The sequence below is a fragment of the Chiroxiphia lanceolata genome, chromosome 3 (genome assembly GCF_009829145.1).
Source record: "Chiroxiphia lanceolata isolate bChiLan1 chromosome 3, bChiLan1.pri, whole genome shotgun sequence".
Taxonomy (NCBI): domain Eukaryota; kingdom Metazoa; phylum Chordata; class Aves; order Passeriformes; family Pipridae; genus Chiroxiphia; species Chiroxiphia lanceolata.
Window position 1 is genome coordinate 50437845 of NC_045639.1, and position 26716 is coordinate 50464560.

Consider the following 26716-nt stretch of genomic DNA (forward strand, 5'->3'; position numbering starts at 1 on the left):
TACATGTGAGATGGCATTTGTCTCTGTGCATAGTACAGTTTTGAAAGCCACATTTTTAGGTGGAAGAAACAAATTTGAGGAGGTGGTGGAAAAAAGCACAAAAATTATTTGAAGGCTGGAAAAAAAAATCTTGTAATGTGAAACTTGGTATTGATCTGGTATAAAGATTGGGACTTAACTTGATCACAGCGGTCAAGTACCTTTGCAGGGAGAAAATACCAAGAAAATTACAGTTTGTGAGAAAGTCATAACAGGAAGCAGTAGCTGGAGGCTGCAGTCAGATAAATTTGAATTGGAAATAGCAGTGATAATGCAATTATGTGGAAAACTGGGGACAAACATAAGATATGTGAAGAGAAAAATCTGTTGTGGAGAATCTGTCTGTAACAAGGTCATTGTCAGTAATGTGTTCTTAGTAAAAAGTTATATGACAAGAAACATTTTGGCTTTCCTATGCTGTTTGTGTAGAAGCTATGGAAAAAATCCACATTTTTTAATTAAGGGAGGAGAAAAATGTCCTGGGAGGTTATAAAAAATGCAGGACAAAAACATTTCTTGTGGCAAGGACTCAAAGATACATCTTTTCTGAAAAATAAAATGCAGACGTTCTACTGATTTCTTTGGCGAATGCTGTAGTTGTAGTACTTAGCACTCCAAAAATAAGTCAGTTTATTACAACCTCATTGGGACACTTTAGTTTTGAAATAAAACTGACTGTAAAAATCCTAGTTAAAATGGTCTTAAGCTGTTTTGAGCAGGATCAACTGCTTTGCTTCTGCCTTCAAAAATGGCAGCTCTAACTGAAAGAAAGCAGACTCTGTAAATGCTTTGAAATATTCTACAGATGGGAGAAATGGACAGTAATTGAGGGGTAAGATTTCCTAACCTGTTGCACAGGACTGTGGTATGAGAATAAACTCTTCTTGCCTTTGAGAGGGGAGAGAAGTCTGATTTCAGGAAACAATCTGATCTTTATGGAATATTTTTGGCCTTCCTTTTTCACTGTATGTGTTTTGCCCAAGGGTTATACTCTGTGTGCTTGAGCTGGATACTTGTCCCTTTACAAAAAATAAGGGTGCTGCAAGGCTTGGTATTATAAACAATTGTGGATAATAGCTTTCGTAACAGGGCCTGGAAGAAGTAACTTGCTTGGGAGTCAGAGAGAGGAGAGCTCCTGGGCTCTAGCAGACATTGTCACCATCAGACCTACAAAGTTGTCATGGAAGAGTTGCCTGTGAGCTCTCTGAAGAAGCTGTGTAAGTTTTCACTGAGCAAGTTTTTCACTGAGAACAGTTTCCTGTTTTTTCTCTCAGAAGATTAATCCTTCAAGATTATCATCCCTTTAGACTGCAAGGGAGGAAGAATTATTGCAGGCACAACATGTCTTGAAAGGAACAGGGATGGTGCTTCAGTGAGCCTGAAACTGATGGAGCAAAGTTGGATTTTGCAGGTACAGGCAGAGAGAGGAAGAGGGCCATGGAAAAGGCAACGAGAGCCAGGAAGGCTGACAGAGATGCTGCGGAGCGTGGCCAGCAACCGAGGGCTGCCTTCAGTCACACCAGCCAGCCAGGTCTTGCAGCTGACAGCAGCAGTGGAGCAGGACTGCCCCAGTAGTGGAGCCGGACTGTCCCAGTAGTGGAGCCAAGCGACCAGTGAAACAATCACAGCTGCTCCTGGGAAATTTTTGTACATGCCAGGGGCAAGCTTTGCTTGTGCTTTTCTTGGATCTCTGTCTTGAGCTTTTCATAGAAAACAGCAAGAGGGTTAGCATCACGTCGAATTGGGAATTTGACCTGCTGAAAAAGTAGAGCTGGAAATCAAAAAGCAAAACATACGAATTCTTGTGGTTTAAGAGCACATGTCCAGTTTAATATTATATACCTCCCCAAAGCACTACATATTTCCATACAAATCTAAACCAATGGCAGATACAAACATCAAGGTTAGTGTCCTGTATCTGAATTGGCTTTACAATACTCTTCAGATGGATGGCAGTCAGTCTTTTATACTTCTGTTCTTAATGTTTTGAACAGCAGGACTAAAATTATTGAGTTATGATTCTTCCCACCTATATTCCTTAGTGTAAGATATCAGCAAACGCAAGAGAGTAGCCCTCTTTCACAACTGAATAATCCCAGCTGCTCTTCCTCAGTACTGCAGTTAGTTCTAGGCTTTCGTGCTTCAGGAGAAATGTGTGTATGCCTAACATTACCAGTGTTAGCTGTTAATCTGCTTGAAGATAGACTGTATTGCTTTTGCTTAAACAAGCTAATTTTATATAGAGAAAATGGTTTTAGAAAAACAAACATCCTTGTTAATGTGAATGTGCTGTTTAGTCAGATGTGGCAGGTAACAATTCAGAAAGAAATGTTTTGTCATTTTGAAACTGTGTGTTCCAAGGCAGAGAAATTATTTGCCCAGACTTAGAGATGATAGTTGTTTCTCACATATACACCCCAAAAGAAATGGTATAGTGTCTCTTTCCAGCTTCTGTAATGCTTGATCATCTCATTTGAATGTGTGTGCTTTGGTTACAGAGAGCATAAATTAATTTCTCAAATTTTGAATCTGTTTATTTTGAAACTGACATTTACTTCTTTGGAGAAAAAACAATACCTTAAAGTAGGTTTGGATTTACCTCAGCTGGTAGGTATTGTGATATTGTTGTGTGGTTTGAGTATTTGGTTGTGGACATTGTGATGTATTTACAGAGGAATCGCAGATCACAAGATGCACATCCTGTGTAGTAACCTAGCCCTTGATTCCTCTAAAGCTGAAGAGCTAATAGGATGACCAGTTTATTAATCCAAGAAAACTTAAAAAGTTAAAGCTGGAGGAAAGAGAGGCAAAAATTCCTGCATTTAAATAATGGGAGACTACAAATGAGGCTGGATTTAGTTATTTTTATTGGACAGTGTAGGGACAACAAAAGAAGCTAATGGGCTCAAGCTGTGCAAAGGAAAGTACTCACGTGGACAGTGCTGGAAGGCTTCCTGCTTTCACCCTCTGCTTGCTGAGATCTGTACTTCTCTCTCAGCCCTTGCTTGTGAACAAATACTTCAGGAAACAAATGTGTATCAGCTGTAAACAGTTCTTATGGTGTATTTTTCTCAGACATTAGAAAGGAGAATGAGGATTTTTTTTTTCTTTTTATAAGAAAAAAAAAATCATTGCTCCTGTGCAAGGCACAACATCTCTGTATGTACAGCCTCTGGAAGGGGAAGGATATCATGATGGAGAATATTACAGAGCACACATCAGCTGTGAGAACAGTATGTTGTGATCTGTTGCCAAAGGAATCAGTGTCTGAAAATGTCTGAAATGGATATTTTATTACTGTTGGACAAGTTGATCTTGAAGGTCTCTTCCAGCCTTGATGATTCTGTGATCTGTGCTGAATGTCTTGACTGTACCAGCAACTAAAATTCACTCGCTCTCCCCAAACTGCTTCTCTGATAGTAGCAGCCTGCCTATATTTTAAATATATTTTAGCAAGACTGTTCTATCTTCCCCCATGTACTGTGTCTAATAGTGCTGTGGGGTTTTATTGGTGTTCAGAATTTCATGGCTTTCAATGCATGTTTTTGCAGACCTTATGGACCACTGTGTTCCTTAATGTCTTGTGTCCCAGGTGTGACTATGATCCATAATAATCATGGCAGGCTTTGGAAAGGGAGTTGTGTAAGCTGGCGTGGTCCTTCACACCTCTTAAAGGAAGCCTCTTGTAGGTCACCTCCAACCTATAAGTTGCCTATGAGACGTATTTCAAATAAAAATTGGGAAGTTGACACCACAGCTGTGCTTACAGAGAAGCCCAAAACTACTGACTATTTCTGTGTTGTTGCATCAGAACTTTCTGTGTATCAGTCTCCTCATGTCAGGTGCAAAACAATATCTGGAAATTTAGGCAAAGAAGAACTCTTAATTGCACATATTTTTCAAACTTATGGATTTAGAATATTTATTATTATATTACAAGATAGATTTTAATCTTTTGAAGAAAACTCATTAGGTCAGGAACAAATTAGCACATGATCTTTACGCTCAATGCTTTGAGGATAAACAACTACCTAAATTCAGAATATACGAATTAGTAACAGCATGACTGTTTTACATCTTACTGCAGTATATCAATGTGATCACATTCCACATTTATTTTGCACACAAATTTTCCTAAGGACTTATTCAAAACTTGGATTATGCTTTTACTGTCCCATGATTTTGACATTCACTAATGACGAGTTCACATAGTTAAATTTACAGTACTTAAAATAACAAAACAAACCACTAAAATAAAAATTAAAAACCAGCACCCCAGACCAGAACTTCTGTTAATTGAATTCAGATGTCTTGTCTTGAGAACATTCAGTTAAACACAAAAATAGGATACTTTTTGGTTCAGCGAAATGGTAAGGTTTTTAGTTTTAATTTCCTTATTTCTTGTTGTATTTCTTAGGTACTGAAAGCTGTCTGGATAGCACAGTATCAAGCTTTTGTCTGTCTGTATTGTCTTTCTTTCTTTTTTTTCTGCTCAGTTAAAAAAACAGGTTGTGTTTTCAACTCTAATTTCTATGTCTAGCTTCAGAGTCTGTTTCAAAATTAATGTTTGCTGTTGTTACAAGTCTTCATAAATTGTAAGATTTTAGAAGGAAAATATTCCAAGTTATTGCAAAAAATAATGTCACATATAAAAATTCACTTCAACCTTGTTTTTAACATGACTTGATGCCAGAAATGGTACCACATTATGAAACTAATTGTTTGGCTGGAGGTCAGTAAAAGTGAGTGTGTTTAGTTGTAATAGTGCCGTGTGAAGCTGCAGACACCCGATATTTAAAATATTGGTGATGTTTCACCATTTTCATGATAGTAGCCACTCTTTTTAGTTAGTTTTCTGTTGTCAACCTCAGAAGTTCAATGAGAGCAGGAGATCTCCTGTGACCACCAAGGCAGTCACTTGGCAGCATGATACACTGTCAGGACTATTGCCAAGGAACGAGGAATGAAAATCGGCAGATAGCATATTTTGAAGGTGTTGGTGATAGATGCTAAGGAACATAGGCAGTATAAAAATACCCTTGGCCTGTTACAGGATGATGGTCACCTCACAAACAGGGGCAGAGACAAGGCAGAGGTGTTTAACGCTTTCTTTGCCTCTATCTTCAACATGGATGAGGAACCAAGGGGGTCTCAGTGCCCTGAAATGGAGGACCATGACTGTGAGACAGCTCCCAGTCAACCTGAAATTGTGCAGGATCTGCTGCTCCAGCTGAATGCCTACAAATCTATGGGGCCTGATGTGATTCATCCCAGAACCCTCAAAGAGCTGGCTGATGTCACTGCAAAACCTCTCTTGATTTGAGGTCTTGGGAATCTGGAGAGGTCCCAGTGGGCTGGAAGCTGGTGAATGTTGTCCTGATTTTCAAGAAAAGCAAGAGATAGGACCCTGGAAACTACAGTCCTGTCGGTCTCACTTCAGTGCTAGGTAAAGTTATGGAGAAGATTATTCTGAGAAGTATTGAAAAACACCTGAAATACAACACTCATTGGTCACAGCCAGCACAGCTTTGTGAGAGGAAATTCCTGCTTGTCAAACCTGATTTCCTTCTATGATAGGGTAACTCACCTGGTTGATCAAGGGAAGCCAATTGATGTCATCTTTTTGGATTTCAGTAAAGCTTTCAATACTGTCTCTCACAGGATCCTTCTGGACAAAATGTCCAACACACAACTGGATAAAAACATCATGTGGTGGGTGAGCTCCATCTTGGGCCCTGTGCTCTTCAACATCTTCATAAATGAGTTGGACACGGGACTGGAAGGGACACTAAGCAAGTTTGCAGATCATACAAAACTGGGAGGAGCTGTTGACTCCCTTAAAGGCAGGGAGGCCCTGCAGAGAGACCTCGACAAACTAGAGGGCTGGGCAATTACCAACCACATGAAGTTCAACAAGGGAAAGTGCTGGATTCTGCACCTGGGATGGGACAACCCTGGATGTTCATACAGAATGGGGAATAAGATGCTGGAAAGAAATGCCACAGAAAGGGACCTGGGGGTCCTAGTCGATGGCAAGTTGAATGAGTCAGCAGTGCCCTGGCAGCCAGGAGGGCCAACTGTGTCCTGGGGGGCATCAGACAAAGCATCACCAGCCAGTCGAGGAGGTGATTGTCCCGCTCTGCTCTGCGCTGGTGTGGCCTCACCTGGAATATTGTGTGCAGTTTTGGGCACCACAATATAAGAAAGATATTAAGCCATTAGAGAGTGTCCAGAGGAAGGCAACAAAGATATGGTGAAGGGTCTTGAGGGGAAGCTGTATGAGGAGCAGCTGAGGTCACTTGGTCTGTTCAGGCTGGAGAAGAGGAGACTGAGGGGAGACCTCATTGCAGTCTACAACTTCCTCATGAGGGGAAGAGGAGGGTCAGACATTGATCTTTTTTCTATTGTGACCAGTGACAGGACCTGAGGAAATGGCCTGAAGCTGTGTCAGGGGAGGTTTAGGTTGGATATTAGAAAAAGATTCTTCACCCAGAGGGTGGTTGGGCACTGGAACAGGCTCCTCAGGGCAGTGGTCCCAGCACCAAGCCTGAGAGAGTTCAAGAAGGATTTGGACAATGCTCTTGGGTACATGGTGTTACTCTTAGGGATGGTCCTGTGCAAGGCTAAGGGTTGAACTCGATTGTCTTTGTGGGTCCCTTCCAACTCAGCATATTCTGTGATTCTTTGATAAATAGAGAAGCTGGAGAGCAGGTGCAGGATTCTGTGTTGCATCAGTGATGCGAGGGGCCAGGCTGCCCTCAGCTTCATCAGATGATGATGCCCAAATGAGGCAGAGAGTAGCAGGGTTGGAGAGGAAAACCTCCTGCTGGCAGCACCAGTGCCCCACTGGAGGCTGGCATTAGTTATTGCCTCTGCAGCAGATGCTCTGGTGGGTGGCTTGGTTATGTCAGCATGTTTGCAGGTGATTGCAAACTGCGTATTCTCTGTCTTCTGGACACCAAAAGGAAAAAGTTTATGTCAATTTTCTGGAAGCTTTAGGTGTGCAAATGACACCAGCTGTAGTTCAGGCAGGATGCTTGTCTGCCCTGTGCACAGGAAGATTGTTTTATTGACTGCTCCATAACTTCAGCAACATGTAGGTGTGCACGTATTGCATGCTTCTTGATGCTCTTCAGTGACATATGTACCTTAGCTTGCCCTGAAAAATCTTCCTAAGATTAATTACTACTGTGGCTGCCTATGGGGCTGCTGTAAACTCACGGTGGCCACAGATCTGAGAGTTACTGCAGGACCAGTGTCCTTTGGGCGAGACAGAAATTCCTGAAGGGTGCCTGTGGGCATGAGGAACATTATTTTTCACGGTGGCCTGGCACAAGGGTGCCCTGTGGCCAGGCTTGCAAAACACTACTGTGGGACTGCCAGCCATGACCTCCCAGGGTATGGTTCGCACAGGAGCTAGTGGGGAAGCTATAACAGGCCCTTTGAAGGAGAGTGCGATGGCTCAGCTCCGATGGGGACTCCTGTTTTTGTGTGGAGTAGGGAGGCAGTTTGAAGTGCTGATGGAACTGTAAGGATGAATTGATGCCTGCCTACCATGCATTGTACACTTGCTATGACTTGTGGCAACAGGCTGTTTGGAGGTTTAGGTTTGATTTGTATTGCATGTGAAATGTATTTGTAGCACTTGACCAAAACGTATCAGTCTTAGATATTGTATGATTGTGGTTGTGGTTTGGGGCTTTTGTTTGTTGTTATTTCATTAAAACAGCATTCCTAACCGTTGAAGAAGGTGCAGAATTGTCATGGTTAAAGTGTTCACAGGAAACATAACCATATGATGGAGTATACTGAGATCAATTTAGCAGGCCTTCTGTTTAATTTGGCAAAATCTCAAATGCCATTGAGTGGTAGTGGGTTATTCAGCTGTGACTTTGAGTATTTTCTCTCCCTGTATTGTTTTCCCTTGTTGTTGTTGATAGAATCAAGAGATGTCTAGGAAGAAGCAAATCAGCAGCAGTAGCACGGCTCTCCCACAGATCGGCACAGGATGCTCTCATCAGACAAGAAGTATTATTTTTTAAGTATTTTGCAGAGTAGGGATTTCTGCTAAAGTAAAAGCAGAAGTTTTAATAGAAGTGTGAATTTAAGTTTTTCTAAACGCAGCAGTAGGAAGAGAAAGCAAACCAGCTTCAGTTTGTATAGAAACAAAGAGAAAAAAAGAATATCTCAAAGCAGCTTGTAATTCCTGTCTCCTTTCACACTTTAACACTTTCAGTTGAAGTCTCTGAAATGACCAGCTTATCAGGAGTTTTACTTGCAAAATGCATTGTTTCAATTTAGGGCCGCTAGAAATGAAAATACAGTAGAGAACTGTATCTCAGTGAATGATTTCATATATGTCCCATTGTAGTTTTGGGCCATTCAAAGCTGCGCTTGCTGATTCAGTCATAAACTAATTCAAGTTTAGAAACACCATTGTGTACAGTGTCATACAGTTTGCTATCAGCCATAAAAATGTTACTGTTCAAGTGCTTTACACTGTATGGAGAAGCTGGAGGGCAACTGCTGCATGCTGGGAACAACAGTGTTGGTGCAGTGGTTCACCACTTGTGAAGTGGGAGACACGACACTTCCCGGTCCTGCTCAAGAAGGGGAAGTGGCACCACAGAGGTGCATCTTGGGTCTGGTAATTGTGGCTGGAGGCTGCTGCCAGGCTGTCACCCAGGGCTGCAGGGTGGCACCAGCAGCTCAGTGAAGCAGGTGCCACTTTTGCACCCAGATGTAGCTCAGGGCGGATTTGGAGAAGGCAGAGGGATGACCATCTGCTGGTTGTGATGGTCCCTGGTGATATACTGAAGGCGATGATGGTTTGGAAGAGGGTCTGGTTGCTGGATGTGGTTGTGTGTCATTCAGGATGTGCTAGAGTGCAATGTTGCAATTATAGTCAGATAGTTGGTAGTGTTTTATAGAAGTAAATCTGCATTATTTCATTTAACTTTCAGTTTCCTTTAGGAGATATTCTTTATTGATGAGAATACTAGTAATGACTATAATATTTTTCATATACTACAGTGCTACAGCTATTATGACATATGTACATGTTAAGGAAGGTGTTGGTTAAGGATCAGTGTTCTGGTTTTGTGCCAAGTATGCTTTAATGCTTAGAAAGAGGAGATTTAACATTTTGATTGTAGTTGCAGATGATTCTGAAGTAAAGATACTATAAGAATACCACTAAGGGCTGAGATACATTTCAGAATAATGCAGAAATAGTAGGTTGATAGTAAATAACAGGTCAGTAGTGGAAAAAATATGGAACTGTTATAATTGCAGAAAAACAGTTAAAATGCCAAAATTGCATAATGTTCTGCGTACTAAATGGCATACTAAGAATCGAAGTCAAGTAAAAAACAGGTTGCATGCCAGATTGCAAGGAGATAAAAAAGGCTCTCATTTTAGCCGTGTGAAAACAGTATTATGTTAGACGTGAAGATACTCTTCCGTTTGTAATGGCAAAAAAATTCTAATCACTGAAGACGTCGTAACTGGGTTTCTGATATTCTGTGCTGCCTTTATGAGTTTCCTGAAAAGTGTGAACTACCTTCACTTACTTCTGTACTGAAAACAATTTTTGAAACTGTAAAACGCCTGTTTCTCTGATAGTTTTAACAGAAATCGTAGTTCCTCCAGGATATTGCTCAGCAGCTGGGAGGAGTAACACTGCTCTCCCCTTTGTGATCTTGGAGTGACTAAATTATTCCTAATCTTAGTTGTACTATGAAATCACATTTCCCAACCTTCTCTAACTACTGCTGACATACATTGCTGTTGTATTCTGTCTGTGTGAAGCCATTGCTGAGTAGCAATGTTGTATAGAGTAATATAAACACGTTAAAGTTCTTGAAGATTCAGAGTTGTTTTTTGTGTGTTGTGCAGTTACGGACACATGCATGCTTTGGAAAGAGTGCCTTGACTGCCTGGTATTTTTTTGTTAATATTGTCAGAATATTGCATGGAAAGTAAAGTGTCAGAAACGTTCACCTTATAACAGCTTGGAAATCCCAGCAGGAAACAGCAGGAAATCCCTCTTTCTTTCAGAGGAGAAACTATTCTGTGTAACCAAAACTTAAGTAGCTGAAAGTTTCCAATGATTTCAGCACTGGCTTCCAGCAGAAATTATTTTGAATGTTCATTTGGGTTTTGATGACTTGAGTATCTGTTCTGCAGAATGGCTGAGAAATTAACATCAGGAGTACCTAGGTAAATAATGGTTTTCATTTGTTTTCTCTTTATTTGGTTCTTGGGGGTTTTTTGTGGTTTGTGTCTAGAGTACTATTATCTAATGTGGGGATATAACCTATCTACTTCTGGTGCATTAGACCCAACAATGGTTCCAGTGTTGGCCAATGTATTGGGTTGTCTCCGTTCAATCCACAACTTGGAGAAACAACTGTGGAAGTCCAAAAGCTCCTTAATGACTGTTCGTTTTACTATTTGTTTTCCTGTTCACTTGTGCTAAAAGAAGAGAGGGATCCACCTGATGCTGTAATGCTTCACTCCATGCTTCTTGGCACTGATGTGCGCTGCCCTTTTTCTGTGTTAGTTACCACAGTAACTCTGAATGTGTTTATGTTTAAAAGTGTCCAGAGAAGATCAACGAAGCCAGTGAAGGGTCTAGAGAAAAACTCCTATGAGAAGTGTCTGAGGAGACCGGTGTTGTTTAGCCTGGGGAAAAAGAGATGCGGAGGAGACCCTATCAGCCTCTACAACTACCTGAAAGGAGATTATAACAAGCTGGGGTACATCTCTTCTAAGTAACAAGCAATAGGACAAGAGGAAATGGTCTCCAGTCTTGCCAGGAGAGGTGTAGATTGGGTATTAGAAAAAATTTCTCCACCAAAAGCATTAGAACAGGCTGCCCAGGGAAGTGGTTGAGTTTCCATCTCTGGAGATATTTAGATGTGTAGATGTGGTGCTTAAGGACATGGTGTAGTGGTGTACTGAGCAGTGCTAAGTTAATGGCTGGATTTGATGATCTTAGAGGTCTTTTCTAGCTGAACTGATTCTATGATTCTGCAGTCTAAACTCCTGGGAGCTGTGGACATTGGCAGTTGTGAACACTATCTCTCAGACTCTATAGATGTTTAACTTAAAGGAATCAGTCTCGCTGTTGCTGGTAGCACTGCCAGATTCAGCAGTGATGGTGGAAGAAGTTGAGGACATGGCTCAACCCCTTGAAGCAAGGCTGGGATTTTGCATGGGGTCTGGGTCTTTTCCTTGGGTTTGTGTACCTCCAGCAGCCCAACTGCCAGAGTAGCCTAGGAGGATGCAGCAGAGAACTGAGACTTTGCGCTGTCAGTGATGAGGTGCTGATATCTGTATTTCTGTTTATTTGGTTTTTCCTCTCTTGGGGAATTCATAAGAGACTATCAGTTATTAGCTTTCATGCAGGGTACTTAAAATTTGACTAAACATTCAGCAAATGCCATGAGAGTACATGGTGAAAATGTGTCCTGTCTTTCAGCTGCAGTATAAAAGGGGAGAATATCAAAGCTATGGTTTATTGAGTGCAGAAAGAAGCAGAAGGCCTTGAAATCTTTTCCTTAACTGAAGGTGGCAGGAGAGGGTATGCTGAGCCTGCTGGCATCCTTCCCAGGCCAAGCAGAAATATAGTAGCTTAATATGACATGATGAATCAAGTACAAAGTTGCTTTTCTTCCCTTGGAGATTATGTGTAGGATATCATTCCATTACAATAAAGGCACACTTCTAAAATAGCAGGTGAGATAGTAGGAGAGAAACAACTGAAAAATCAAACGCAGGAAGGATATATGAGTGCAAAACTGGCCTTCTTGATTCTGCTGTCAAGGTTTAGGCCTTTTGGTTTTATTTGAGGGGGGGTGAGGGGGAAGGGAGAATGGTGTGTGTGCATTGGTTTCATGCTGTGATTCATACACCAGGCCATTTGCTTTACAAAGAAAACAAAAGCAACCCAACCACCCTGGTATTCACTTGGAGTGGTATGGGGGATTCTCTGTCTTGCTGTAAAGATGAGTAGGTTTTATATAAATGTCATATAGCTGCCTATGCAAAATCCTGTTTGTGCTCACTTGCTGCATGTTCCAGCTGACAGCACTGTATTTATGCCTCTTCCTTTAAGTTTCCATGATCTAAAATGATAGCATACTACAGGGTTCTTAGGACCTAAGTGCCATGCTTGTGTACATGCCGGTTGAAGGAGTCAAAAGTGTAAGAGTATGTAAGTCCTGGGCTTAAATAAATTAATAGTAAACTTTTAGAGATGATGGAAACTTAACGTGTTTTAGTTAATTGGGAAATTAGTGAATTCTGGGCCATCCATGAATGTGTCAGAAGGCTGTATGTATCCTCTTTTCGAAGAGGTGGTAATCTGAAGGCTCAATCCTGCAAGAGTTGCTGGTGTAAAACTTATTTTGAAATATCAGTTCCTCTCATGGCTTTCCAATAAATATTATACTAAAGTAACCCATTGCAGGGCTTTTATAATGGTTCACTTTTATAATGGCTCTTACAAAATATGTCATGCAATGATTTGGATTTAAAGATGACTCTGAAGAAAAAATTGCTGTTAGAGATGTTTGAGGTGACACTGGGTTTTTTTCTTACTTTAAGGAAGGATTGTAAGGATGGAGGAAAGCTGCCTGGCATGGGAGTAAGAGCTCTGGGCCCAGTCAAGTCATTTGAAGTACTTTATTGCTTGTGCTTTGGCTGCAAACTCCCATTTCAGCTTGAGTACATACACTTGTGTCTTCTGAAATATGAGTATTGGTAATCCCAGTACCATGGCGTTTTGTCAAGGTTTCTACCCCAGTTTTACCTCCTTAAGGTCCCATTTCTAGCTTCCTAATTTTCAGCAGTTTGGGCTGGTATATTTTCAGTGCCAGAAATCTGTCTAGGGCTGATTTTTTTCTTTTGGTAACTCTTTGTTACAATTTGATTAAAAAATAATGTATTAGTTTTGAGAAGGCAGTTGGGGGAATTACATTGTTTCTTAGTATTTGACAAAAATAGGTTCTGGAGCACTGTTAATTGGTAAATAATGTAATACGGTGACTGCTGTGGGAAGCAAGAAGAAAACAGTGGAGACCTCTTAAACAGTTTGTGTGAAGCTGCAGCGGCAGCAAAGAGGAGGTATTTTCACAGCTGTATTTTGTTTGGAGTTAAGGGAGCTGAGGAGCTGACACTCTGGCTGACCATAGCATGAGAGCTGCTGATAGCAGATCCATAAGGGTGTCAAGACTTAGAACAAAATGACTTGTGGTAGGAAGTCTGAGATGAATTTTTGAGATCTAGAGAGGAAAATGATGCCACAAAAGCCCAGACACGTGTCCCAAAGCCTAGAGAGCTGTCAGGCCAAAGGTACTGAAGCCCAGAGCAAACTGCTGCAACTGTTGCTGAAAGGTTATTTCATGTTCATAGCAAGGTAGCAAATTGAGCATGCTTGCTGCTGTGGCAGTGCTGTCCAGCTGAATGCGCTCCTTTAAAGTGTGAAGATTATGAGCAGATTGAAACAAATTTGGTGTTGGCATTATACTGATTTTGGATGTTTTTTGGAAAAGAATCTCTTTCTCACAAGAGTCCATTCAAAGGGGAGAGTTCAGTAACTTAGAAAGTACCCTCTGTCTTTGCATAAAGGTCGGGGACAATTCATGCAAGTGTTAAATTCTCCATGAGTAACTAATGTAACTCCTGCAGGCACCATCCCCATGGTTGTCTGTATGTCCTGATGATTTTTACACTGCAGACCATTGTTTCTGTGTCTGAAGGTGCTAGGTTCCTTTATTTTTAAGTACCTGGCTTTAAAACACAAGCATTAAAAAACCTAAAACAACAAAAAACCCAACAAACAACCAAAAAACCCCAACCAAACAAAACCTTTGAGCAGTGAATACTTCAATACATGGAATGAGATTTGATTTGGTTTCTGTAGTGCTTCTGTGAACACATGTCCTGAGTGGAGACTGCGAGCCATCCTAAATGGGATTCACTTAGGAGAAGTGAGTTTTGCAACATGTTGTTGACTGGGGAACTCAATAATTTAATTTCAGAATTACTGTACTTCGAGAACCTCAGCTGTACAGGGACAGAAATCCCATGTGAAGAAAGATAAAGCCATAAGAAAATTTTTGAGTGTGATCTGGATAATCTTGCCATGTAAGAATGTTTTTACTTAAGGAAATACATGGCTTGTAAGAGTAAACTGAGCTATAATTGTATGTAAGTTAGTATTTAAGTTTCTAATGTAAGACAATCAAAACTCCAAATTTGTAATAGGGGAGAGGATACTTCTAATGGGTTAATAAGGTAATTTTTTTGTATTCTTGTATCCTTGGGTATAAAAAAATGAGAACACACATTTAATGGTTAATATTTTAAATATAAATATATACTATATAAATAGTAGTTAATAATGACCTTTTTCCAAAATCATGGGGACAAGTGTTGCTGTTGATAGTTAGATAACACGTTAAAGAGTAGCCTGGCTTGGCTCTAGAGGATCTTCAAGCCTTTTTTTTAATGTAAACCAATAAATAATTCTCTAGATTAGATTTCTCTCGGTAGATTTCTCTGTCATTATTGATTATGTCATCTTTCTGAGAAATGTAGACTCTAATACAGAATAAAGGACAAACAATTGCATTTTTCATGTATCTGACTGTTGATTTCAGTATGCTGCAAATTCTTTACTCTATTTCAGCCAGACACAATGGGAATTTGTAGAAGTGAAATACTGTTGCTGAAAGGACCCTGTGAAATGTAGAATTACGCCACTGTGCCTGCTATATGATTAGAACAAGAAACCTGTTCTCACCTTTCAGCAAAAGTTTAAAAGCATTGCCATAAAGCTCTGGCATTAAAAAAATCGTTGTTACTCTTAAAAAGAAGGCTGACAAGCATGTCCTAAAAATTTTACACCACATACATAATATTGTGCAATAATACATCTAAGTTATACTGGTCTGTAGCATGTGCCTATCTCTGTTATATTGTTTGTGAATACCTTTCTTATAACTTTTTAAACAACTAAGTTTCCCAACTACTCAAGCAAAGCAGAGGTTTTTGCTGATATATATTTATCTAGTTATGTGTAGTTATAGTAAAAAAATTCTCTTAATGCATATGTACACTGAGAAGCTGAATTTAGATAATGGCTACTATATTGTCATAGTCTACATGGCACAGATGTTTTTCATATATTTTAAGATGTCCCTTGTAAGAAGCATGGTCTGCAGGAGGGCTGGTGAGTGGCAGTTAGAGATATATTAAACGGCCACATCTTAGTGGTGACATCCTGATGTGGTTCTCCAAGCTAAAAAAAACCACAGGAAAATGATATAAAAAGAAAGAGCACGCCTAGGTAATTGTTACCAGTAGTGACTGTTTGCAACTCAAGAGTTCATGAGTGCGGTCAGAGCACCCAAGAGCAGTCCTAAATAAACACTTATCCCAGTGAGTCAAAATGCGTTTTAGATGGTCTTAGTACCTTTGTCAAGTTTAAGCTGCTCACCAGTTAGGTTAGTAGTAGATACAGAAAGTGCAAATCTTTCTGGGACAGGTAGAGAGCATGAGAGAAATAATGCTAATCTGAAGACTTCTGCTGAGGCTGATGACACTTGGACTGCTTCTGTGATTGTATGACACTGCATACAGTGTAGTTACCTTTTTAACATAAAGGTGTTAATGCAGAACCTGTCATTGCTGACACTTTTGGAACGCTGTTTTGGTAATTGGAGAGCTTAAGGCAGCAAGAAATAATCAATACGTCTGAAAACTTGTCTTCCAAATGTTTTCGCTCAAACTTTTGAAAATTGAAAGTATACAAAATGCTTGATAATTAATAGCCAGATCTTTGCTCTTTCGAATCTGGGAAAAACAATCAGGACATATTTATATTTGCTGCTGGATATGTTTGAATTGATGAAACTCATTAAGGTTGTATTGTGGGTCTTAGGCTTCAGTAATAAGGACAGCATTAGATTTTGAAGATCTAAGTTTTTATAACACCACATTCCATTCTTTATAGGGCATTCTACAGAATGTTTATTAATCAATCTAACAAATTATGCACTCGTACAAAATTGGGTACGAATCTTGTTTAAGATCATGAGAAATGAGGCAGAGAGCAGGAAAAGTCATCTTTCTAAAAATCATAATGTTTGTACTGGACATTTGCAATGCTTTGCAGAGGAAGAAAATTCTTTCAGAAACACTGAGTTTTAAGTTATCTATTCCATGTACCAAAATGACTTCTTTCCCAGTAAAAGCTGAAGTCTGAAGTAGAAGGTATGTGCTGCAAGGGGTTGGAATGACAGGAATGGGGTTAATCCTGTCCTTTTACAGTTGCAGGAGCTGAAAGGATGAAGAAATAGAAAAGCAGATTTAAGTCAAGTGTAATGCTCTATGATTGCTAAATGTTGCCTCTTGTTTTTGAACATGCAGTTTCTATATAGAAGTTCCTAAAATACAGAACTGTTGCACTGAGAAGTCTTTTTGTCACTCAAATGCATATGTTTAAGTCAGGGGTAGAAAGGAGTTAAAATGTCATCTGAGTAGAAGGGGATAGCTGGACAGTGTGAAAAATGAGCAGTTTGGCCAAAGCCTTTATAGTAATGGAAAATATTTCTATTAAATCATGTTGAAGTCTAGAAAGCCATCTGAAGCTTCAGTATTTTTTGTAATAGAGATTAATAAAATTTTATGCTAATGTGTCATAAAGAAGAAATAGCTCATTTGGGTACAGTATGTTCCTTATCTGACCTACTTAAATGCTCTATTTTGCACTTATAGGCTTCTAACAGACTTGGCAAGAAATGCTGTTTCCAACTTTGTGTCTGTTAAGCCTTTGGAGGATGGGAAGCTAATAATGGTTAAACAATTTGTAATTCTTTTTTTTAATTTAATCTTCAGAGAAGAAAGCAATAAAAGATAGCCACTTCTTTATATAGAATGCTGTTGCTTTTCAAGAGGTATATAAGTATAGGGAAGAGTTTTGCAGTGACTCCCTGTGGCACAAAAGACTGGTAGAGAGGAGGAAAAGAAGGCAGACTTGTAAAAAGGCTCTTTTTTTATTTGCATTTGTACTTTTTGAGATCAGATACTAAGAGAACCTGAACTATGAAGAAAGTGAAAAACAGACATACAGCTTGATCCTGTAGGCTACCTCATATATGGGGTCCATTATCCTAAATGCAGCTGCCTGCGTAAAGAAGTGTGATAAAATCATAGCAACCATATGACTCAAATGTTGTGAAAATCACATGCAAGGAAAAGTCATTTGGCTTCAGCACAATAAAAATATGAATTATTCTTTAGAACTGTATATGACTAATTTTCTGTGAAGCATGTTCATTTCTTCTCTGCTAGGAAGGTGCTGCTGGGGTCAGACCACAAACCTAGGCAGCTTCTTGGAAATGTGCCTTCAGGGACAGGAACTTCAAACCAAACGCCCAACAAACAACTCATTCTAGATAGCATTTGCAGCATAGTACTTAATAATACTAATAAGAGTAGTAAAAGTCTTCCTTGAGCAACTGGTGACTTGCCAGCTGGATGTTTTTCAAAATTCATTGACTTGCTGTTTGTCAAGTTTGCCTGTGCAGGGGTAAAAGAGAGAAATATGTCTGCATAAATGCAGTGGAGAGTAATAAAGCTCACAAGTTGGGTTAAGTTTAAATAATAAAACCCTTCTCTTTGGAAAAACATCTTGAGAAAGAACAGAGCTGATGTGTGGTATTGATGTAATAGGAGACTGGTATCATCTGAGAAGTGTCTGGTCAGATATGGATTCCCTGGAGTTCATAGCCTGAATGGCAGAGTGAAGTGAGACTAAGAGGCCTCATACATGACAGGGTCTTCACTGAAGCTTCATCATTATGTCCCTGTCACTTTGGTAAGGAGAGCCTTGTAAAGAAAAGGCTTATCTGTGGAGTTGCAGTCCTATACTTAAGTTGTGCAGAGGGAGGTCTCTTGTGTTGGTTGTGCTGTTCTCTGGATGGGAGAGTGCGTGCATTGAAAGCGAAAGTGTCAGGGCCCTGTCACCATCTTTTGTCGCACAGAGTTTCTTCCTCTGCGTCATGTATTCTGTGGGGTGGAGGGGAAAAAAGGTTTTCTCTGAAGAAGGCAAGTGGCTTGCAAATAGTCTTGCACCTATCTCTCACTCAGGAGGGAAAGCGGGAAATGGAATAACTCTAAGTCTTAAAAAGTTTCTTCATATGACAATCAATTAAAACAGACTTCTTGCCAAGCAAGCGAAACTGTCTCTCTATATTCAGCTGGAATTGAATGATCTTCCTGAAAATGGGTTAATGGGGCTTTGAAGAGTATTTAATAAAGAGCTGCCTGGCCACAGAGATAGATCACAGTCTTTGTTCTCAAGCAAAACGAATTAAAATAAAATTGCGATATTTTGGGTTAATGGCACCTTATTTTTTTATGGTCATTAGATTTTCTGTGCAGTGTCTTGATAGAGGTGCGTGTCTGCTTTTCTTTTGAGTGCAGGAAAGTACCTGCTGGGGCTGAGTTTATTTCTTGATTTGATGTTAATTTTTTTTTTCTCCCTCTCCCTTTCCCCAGTAGTAATAAAGCAGTTTATTGACAAAGCAATTAAATGAAACATCTGTCTGTACATTTTGAAATACAATTCAGAGTGGGTCTGTGATTTCAGAGTAGTTTTGCCTTCTGGAGTCTCCTCTTTTTTGCAAGAGGAGGGCCATGCCTAGTGTACTCCTTCCCCTGCCCTGCCCACACCTCTCTGCTGCATGTGTTGAAACCAGTAGGACAGCAGTCAGCCTTTCACCAGGGATGGCTGGGCAGGTGCTGTGCTGCTGTTGGATGCAGAAAGGGTGACTGAAGCTGCAAAGATCTCAAAGAGAAGTTCAAGAAGGATCTCAAAAGACTAGAAGGGGGCTGAGAGCTACCAATGCAGGGGATAAAACTGCTGTGTTGTAGGTATAGTGGGATGAGACCAGTATATACCAGGCTATGAAGACTTACGTGTGCTAAAGGCCAGTACAAGAAAAAGTTGGTGTGAACTGGTCGTGGAAGATTTTCAAAGTGAAGATGGGATGCAAGTGTCTAACACTGAGGGATTAGGAAAAGTCTCCTAGCAAGAGCCTTGAAGGAAAATATTCAACTGCTTGATATGTGTATAGGACAAATACAGAGTGTGGGTACGTGTTGTAGAAAGATTATGAACTTCCTCATGTCAGACTACCTAGGTCTGTCCTAGTGAATTTGTGAGATGTGGGGATTTTTCTCCTGATTCTAGAGCAGTTTTAGCCAAGAGTTCAAATTGTCAAATATTCAGGTTCAGTTTCATCTAGCCAATGTTTCTAAACATTCGTTAAAATGGACCTTTCACCTTGTAGAATTATAGGCTGGGAAGTCTGTCATTAGAGGATAGATACAAAAGCAGGTATGTTATATTCTACAGTGGTTTAGATCCTTCAGTTATTCAAACCCTTCATATCTGTATTCCAATGGTTCTTTTATATATATTGCATATGCAGACTTTCTAGTAAGTTTTCAAAAACTTGTATGTGCACTTGTATGTGCCAGTTTCTCTCCTAATTGTGCTAGAACTATGAAACTTGTAGGTAAATAAATATTCATTATATCATAATGAAGTTTCTAGGGTTCAGTTCACTGGGTAATAAAGCAAAATAGGTATTTTTATCATGTTCCAGCTTCTTTCCTTCATTGTGTTCAGCGATGTAGAATGAATTAAATGTACGGGTTTGGTGCTGGGGGTTTTTTTTGAGGTTTTTTGTATTTATGATTTTAAAAATTAAGTATAACCAAAATGTTTTGAAAGGCAAGAAAGGAAGAAGAAAAATCCATTGTGGAGTGTTTTTAAAAAATAATGTCCACTCTGCGTTTTTTTCATGGCCAGAAATGAAAATTTTGGTAGGATGTTGGTCTTGCACAGAGGAAATCAATTGTAGGTACACAGCTTTTTACATATGATGTAAGAAATGGCAGTTAGTCATTTTGTATTCCAGTGCAGACTGGTCAGTGGGGTTTTGCTATGTTTTGTTAATCTTCTCTGTGCACCTCTGGAAAAACTTTCCTCTGCAAAATCTGGTATGGCTGTGCTGACTTCAGCAATAGCAGGGTTTTCCGTTTAGGTTGGATTTGAGCTGTGGGTAACATCATTCTGCTAAGATGCTGGTTTTCAAGTTGTAGTCCCTAGCCCCCTTCCTGCCTTTGGACCACAAAGGGCTCCAAGACCTGATGACTAAGAACATCTTATTGTTTCAGATGTGTAAATACCTGTGAAATTTCTAAGGATGTCCACTGCTTATCTGGAAGGGAAAAAAAGTAAAGAAGGAAGCAGAGCAGAACTTATCCTCTGATTACTCACTCACACTTTCATTTATTTTGAAGGTGCAGTTGTAAATGATTAGAGGTGTTTAGTGGGGAAATTGTTCTCCAAAGCGCAATTTTGTGACCAAAGACTCATCAGAAAACTATTAAACTGTTTCTTTCCTTTAAGCATTAGATGATGTAAGGGGTGATTTGCTAGTAAAGGTTGTATTGGCGCCTGGAAGTTTGAGATGGTGACCAAGTGAAGAGAACGAAGAAGGATTTTCACAAGACAAATTAAATTTGGCAGTAGCTGGATCCCAGCTCCCTTAGACTGCTGCTTGTGAATCCCAACAAGGGAAAACACTTATCCAGGAAAATAGTCAAAACTCCACATTTTCCATGTTGACTTTCTGTCTTTGTCTCTACACAGTTCTTTCCACGTGATGTTTGAATTATTCAAGTGGAGTTATCCTGTTTCGGTTGCTGTCAAGGGGTCTTTAGTTCATACATAAACCCACTTACCTCCTCTTTCTGTACTCCCCAGTAATTTTTTGGAAAGGTAATTTCCAGAATTCTAGTTATTTTTCTTATCTGTGGTTCTGAACTGGGCACAGAAATGTTTGTCCTTAATCCTGGTGACTGACCATCTTTCTCTGTTTAAACTTGGCTTGCTTCAAGCAAAACCCCAACACTTCAGTGATTCCAAGAAAAAAGGAACATAACCACAAGGTTTCCCCTAAGATTTTGCATACAGCTGATTCACTTAACCTCAAAGATAATAAATTATGGAAAAAATTGGACTGCTTCCATGTATTCACCATTTTCTGTAATAAAGCCAACTTGTTTTTATCTCTGACAGAGTCTGGAGGAGACTGTGTTCAGTCAGCTCAAGTGTGCTGTTGAGCATGTTTGTGGAATGCATAATCCCACTTGTTTTGAGATTTGATTATTCTGTCTGACTTCTTTCTAATGCCTTAGACTTTCATGCTATTACAGGAAGGCAGGACTAAATACTTCTGTCCAGGAAAAAAAAATCTAGAATCATCTTCTTGAGATTAGCAGACAAGAGCAATGATGTCTTTATTAAAGCTTTATTAAAGGACTTGAGAGAAGTCATCCTGATGATTTAATGCCATAGGTTGCTTCGAGGCAATGGGCAAGATTCCTAATGAGGAAAGATGACCTTCTCTTCTATCACTTTATCATTTCCACCACAGAAAGCCTCTTTTTGTCTTGTGCACTTAAGTGATGTCAAACACACACTGTGTGTGCCAGAGTATATAAAAACTGCATGATAGTGTTCTCTATCTTAGATAAGCTTGTTGTGTTAATATAGTTAGAATAAACAGTTGAGCTTATGGCCAGTGACTTTGGTGCTTATGGCATCTATTCCCAAGTCCCTGGTTTTTACTGTGCAACCCCTCCTACTGTGTCAGCTGTTAGTAGTTCATAGATTGGCTTTACTTTGGTATTTTTCCATTGTTACAATATTTAGAATGCTGAATTTTTCTTTTGTTTTTAAACTAACATAATCTGATATGTATTTTCTGAAGAATGGCCCCATGTGTGAAAGCAACACCCTGTCTTAAGTTCATAAAACTTGTAAATACCCAGCTCAGGAGTCATCATCTTTCCTACAGGTTTTTTTCAGAAATATTCTCACATACATGCATGTTTTGCATGATATTTCTGCATGCATTAAGTCTACTGTAGTGTGGCCCCTGTTTTGCAGGCAGAGTGGAAGAAAGCCCAATTCTACGATATTGTGATCAGTGAGTGCACATGTTGAACTTCGTGAGGTTAAGGAACTGGCCGATGTACCTCACAGGCTGCTGCTGTACACCCCTGCAGCTGGATTTGTCGATTTATTTTAATGTATCACTTAGGGTATGATATGAATCATACAGCAAAAGGTTTCACTTTTATTACTGAAAACAAATTCTCATTTAAAACTTGAACCCCAAAGATTTCAGTCTATTGAATTGATGTGGCGTGCTCTTGGCTCAGAGATTGACTCTGGTTCGTATGCTTGAGGAGCAGAAGGAGGAGATCTGGCAGGAGACAGGAGCTAGCTTTGCACATGGAGTTTGGGGCAGTGTAAGGGCATGGGGACTGTCTGAAGCTTTCCCTCCTCTGCTCTTTGTTTGTAAGTTCTGACTAGATTTCAAGTCAATACTTTTTATTTCCTTGTGTTTGTCTGGCAATTAGTTTCTGTCAGTTAGTTGCTTCTGAATTTGAGCAAGCAACTACCATGAAAATGACCCTTATATAATGCCCCAAAGTTTTATTATTGTCTTTTAAGTAGATGTTATAGGTTAGAAATCCAAGGGGGGGGGGGATTTTTCTTCCCCCTGCCTCCACTCTAGGAAAGACGGAGTTCGAATGGAAAGGGGGGCGATTAGCATTACAAAGGACCTAGCTGGCCAAGCTGCATTTCTACCAAATGGCCCATCGGAGACTGGGGAGGGGGGGGTAGTTTTGGGGGAATTGCTGGCCCTCCTCAGAAGGGAGAGGACAGATTACTGTGTTTTCTCTCTGGAATGGAGATGGGGTTTGCATGCGTGCATTTGGAGAAAAAGCCTAGAGGCCGGTCCTTCCGGCTTTCTCGTCTTTGTCAGCCCTGACCACTGGCCTCGGCTTGCTTGCAAGCTGTCTTTGTCTCCAGCCCGCACCTGCTGTGTTTTCATTGGAGAGTTTTGTGCTCACTGGGAGAAAAAAGGAGGAGCCGTGAAACACCGTCATCTGAGAACAACAGTGATTTCTGTGGGGGTGGACTGCTTTCCTTTCCCCCTTCTTCCATTGGGGGAAGGGTCCCCATTTTCTTTTTGGCTTCTCCCGCGATCCGAGATCACCCCCCAGCCCCCCTTCCTGCGCAGTGACCGCCAGAGCCCAACAGCGCCCCCTGCAGGTCAACACAGGGTACTGCAGGCTCTGCACCTCCAGCGATCCAACAGCGCCCCCTGCCGACCGTGAATAGAGCTGTGCTAAAGGACAGAGAAGTATTCAGACTTTTTCTTTGTTTGAAGGGGACTTTTGGGTACAGGACTATTGTCCAGCTGTTTTTGTGTTCTGTTACTGTTCTTGCCAACATATATATATATATATATATATATATACACATATATCTCTTTTAATAAAGGGTTGTTATTTCTTCTTTTTTTCCACACTTCCTTGATTAGAGTCCCTTAATTTTGGATTTACAATTGCTGAGAGAGAGGAGTTTGGTCTATCTCATAACTCAGCCTCTTTAGCAAAACATTCCACTCTCGTCAAACTGAGACAGTAGATACAGTAGTAACTAAAATGTGCTGTGAAAAAAACAACATTCTAAAAATAGAAATCAAACCCACAGGGACATTTTGATGTAATTTTAATGATTAAAAAAGGAAAATGGAGTCTGCATACTAAGAACATAGATTACGGATGCAGAATGGTGAAATTGGTTGTTTGCTCTTTAAAGTACCTCAAAAATGTTTCTGTAGCAGAACTCTGACACTTGGTGATGCTCTATAAGATGCTGTCTAAACGATGACTGGTAATTCAAATCCTTCTCTACAGCAAAATTGGCTGTAATAGGTGATTGCTAAAGACAGTTAATACATATGCGGTAATATTCCTTTTTATTTAAGTAAGCATAAACTGTATATTTTTGGGGGAGACAAGAAAAAATATGTTATTATTACCATATACTGCTTAATATCAATTAGAAAACTCTAAGTTTTGCTACTCTTTCTAACAAGTTAGTAGTTTTCATATAATGTTTATGACATTTCTAATGTCTTAACTTGTTTAGACAACACTATCACTTGTTTTATCATCAATCAAAATAAAACAATTTTTCTGACACAAACTGTAAGAAGCGTTTTTATTGACAACAGTGTCAGTCTTTCCACTTGCCTAATTACAAAGAGGACAAAATTGCTATGAACTAGTAACAGCCTGATTCTACAGTAAAAGGTAAATGCTGAATGAGAAGTTTTCTTGCTCTCCTCCCAGATGTAACTGTGGGTTTTCCTGAAATGCTTATTTTCAAGTCCATCTTCCTGCCTGTGGAATAGCTACTCTAACAGAAAGCCATACACTACTCTGTTAGCAGTCTGGGAACTGAATTACTTCCCTGGCAATTAGAATCGTATCAGAGGAATGGATGAAGAATTTATCCTAAATGTAGGGAATCAGTCATATTATCTATGACATTAAATTAAGCAACTGTGTTGTTCAAAGGATGGATATTTGTGTAAAATGTATAGAAAGATGTGTTTCTTGTGCTTCAGAAAATGATTCATGATTTCAGATGATCATCAAAAAGTTACTGTTCGGGCTTTTATAGCAGTACAAACTCTTCGAAGATCAAGGTACATACATCTGTAAAAGAAGAAGTTTGGAGTGTTCTGACTTATATTTAGATGAGTTGGAAGCCTTTTGACTGAAGTTTTCATGGTTTCATAAGATATGCTGGAAAACCAGAGAAAAAATAGAATGCAAAATACTTCTGAAATGTAGTCCCACCTTTTTGTTGTACATTAAAATCTGTCATACTCGCACATAAATGTCTCCTTCCTGCTTTCTGGATCCAGAAATCTCAGGGTTTTTTTCTGACATTCTGAAAAACAGTGTGACACAGCGTCTTTTTTGGCTAAATTCACAAAAGAAGAGCTCTTAGGTACTGAGTTATATTTTATTCTGACTAGACTGTGTTACCCCAGAGGCAATTTCTGCTGCACCATCCAACACTTCAGGAATAGAGATGCTCACATGTGACATTTGGATGTCTATTAGGCACCTGTAAAAATTATTCTCATACCCCATACTGATATAAGGTTAGGGCAGAGGTATTTTTGCTTTCTTTGGTAGGAGGGTGTCTGAGAGGAGAGGCACATGTGGCTTAAGGGGAGCTTTAAGCCTTGCTGCAAGGTTTCATCATCTGCTGGGACGTGTTGGAAAAGCTCCTGATTAATCCTTTGGGAGAAGGGTTCAGGAAGAACAGTTGTAGAGAAGACAGACTATGTGTGTATGGGAGAGTGTATTTTATATATTAGTGTGTGTTTGCAAGGAATGGGTAAAAAGTCTGAAATTCTTGCCTTTTTTATTGTAGCTGACAACTCGCTTGTTTAGAAGCTGCTTTTTTTTTCTGAAGCTTTTTGTCTGAATAAAAAGAACATCTTGAAAAGACAAGTGTCATTACATCAGAATGCAACTCCCATTCAGTCAATACCGTTTGGGAACAAATGAGTAGCTTGGAGGTTGGGGAAAATACGTTAGAAGAGAGATAAGTGAATGCTTGTCAACTCCATCAGACCAAAATCTGATAAAGGCCTTTGATACTTTATTATTTAAGAAATCTTTTTGAGGTTAGCTGTGCTCACTTACTTAAAATGTGCAAGGATGCAGCTGACAGTGTTTGTCATGCAAACAGTTGAAAGCTGTGATTAATTAACTAAAGCTGCTTTGAGCAATTTTTTTTGCTAAAATGACAAATGTGCATCTAATCTTTTATTACAAATGTAGTCAAAACAAATTAATTTTGTTTTTATTTTATCAATCAAAAATTAAAGCAGAGTGAATTTATTTTCCTTGAATTATTTTACACCACAAAACCAATGGGATAGAGATACACTGGTTCCATGAATTGACAAGTTTTGAATTGGATGGCTTTTGTTTATCTCCATCCTTCTTCTTTTTGTAGGAAATTCCACTTATTTGGATGACCACGGACCACCTCCTCAAAAGGTAAGCTGCTGTTATTTTGTGTTTGCTTTCTCCTTGCTTTTTTGGCTTTTGTTTTTAACTCATTGTATGTTTACTTGTGTGCCAAGCAACATTGCTGAGTTTACATCAACAGCATTTAGCCTGTTCAATATTTTTCCCCAAGTGTTTTCAGGCGTTTATAAATAACATGGGTTAAATCTCAGTGTGATTAAACTAAAGGAATTTTTGTCATTGAGTCAAGGGGAGGCAGGATTTTAGTGGTTTTGTCTGTCAGCACATTTATACGAGTCACTGCATCTGGATCTAACAAGGCAGGTGAAGATGGCCTTTTGCTGGCAATATCCCTGGAACATGGGCTCTGCTGCAGGTGCAATGCTTTGAAGCAGGTCCGTAGGATAAATTTAATGAATGTGAGTAATGAGCCCTTTTATAGGGATAGAGTTCACTGTTCCCATCACGTGTGATTGTGCAGCATAAACTTTTCCCTCCCACCATCATGGCACCTCATGACATTTCTGGTTAGGAAGGGCATCATGGTGGTTTCTTCAATAGGAAAAGAGTGGAAGCAGGCATGTAGGGTCTCTTGGTTTGTTTTCTTTTCTTTTACCCTGATTTATTTTCTAAAAGACTATTTGATACTATATTGTGCCTGTCTTTCCAA

The 26716-nt window shown here is 39.7% G+C and overlaps 1 protein-coding gene across 2 annotated transcripts in view; it reads left to right on the plus strand.

Moving 5' to 3' along the window:
• Positions 1-26716, plus strand: part of UST (uronyl 2-sulfotransferase) — a 160461-nt gene that overhangs the window by 36269 nt on the left and 97476 nt on the right. For both annotated transcript variants that reach the window (XM_032681582.1, XM_032681583.1), the window contains exon 2: positions 26033-26076. In XM_032681582.1, coding sequence (XP_032537473.1) covers positions 26033-26076 — 44 coding nt within the window. The remainder of the gene's footprint in view (positions 1-26032; positions 26077-26716) is intronic.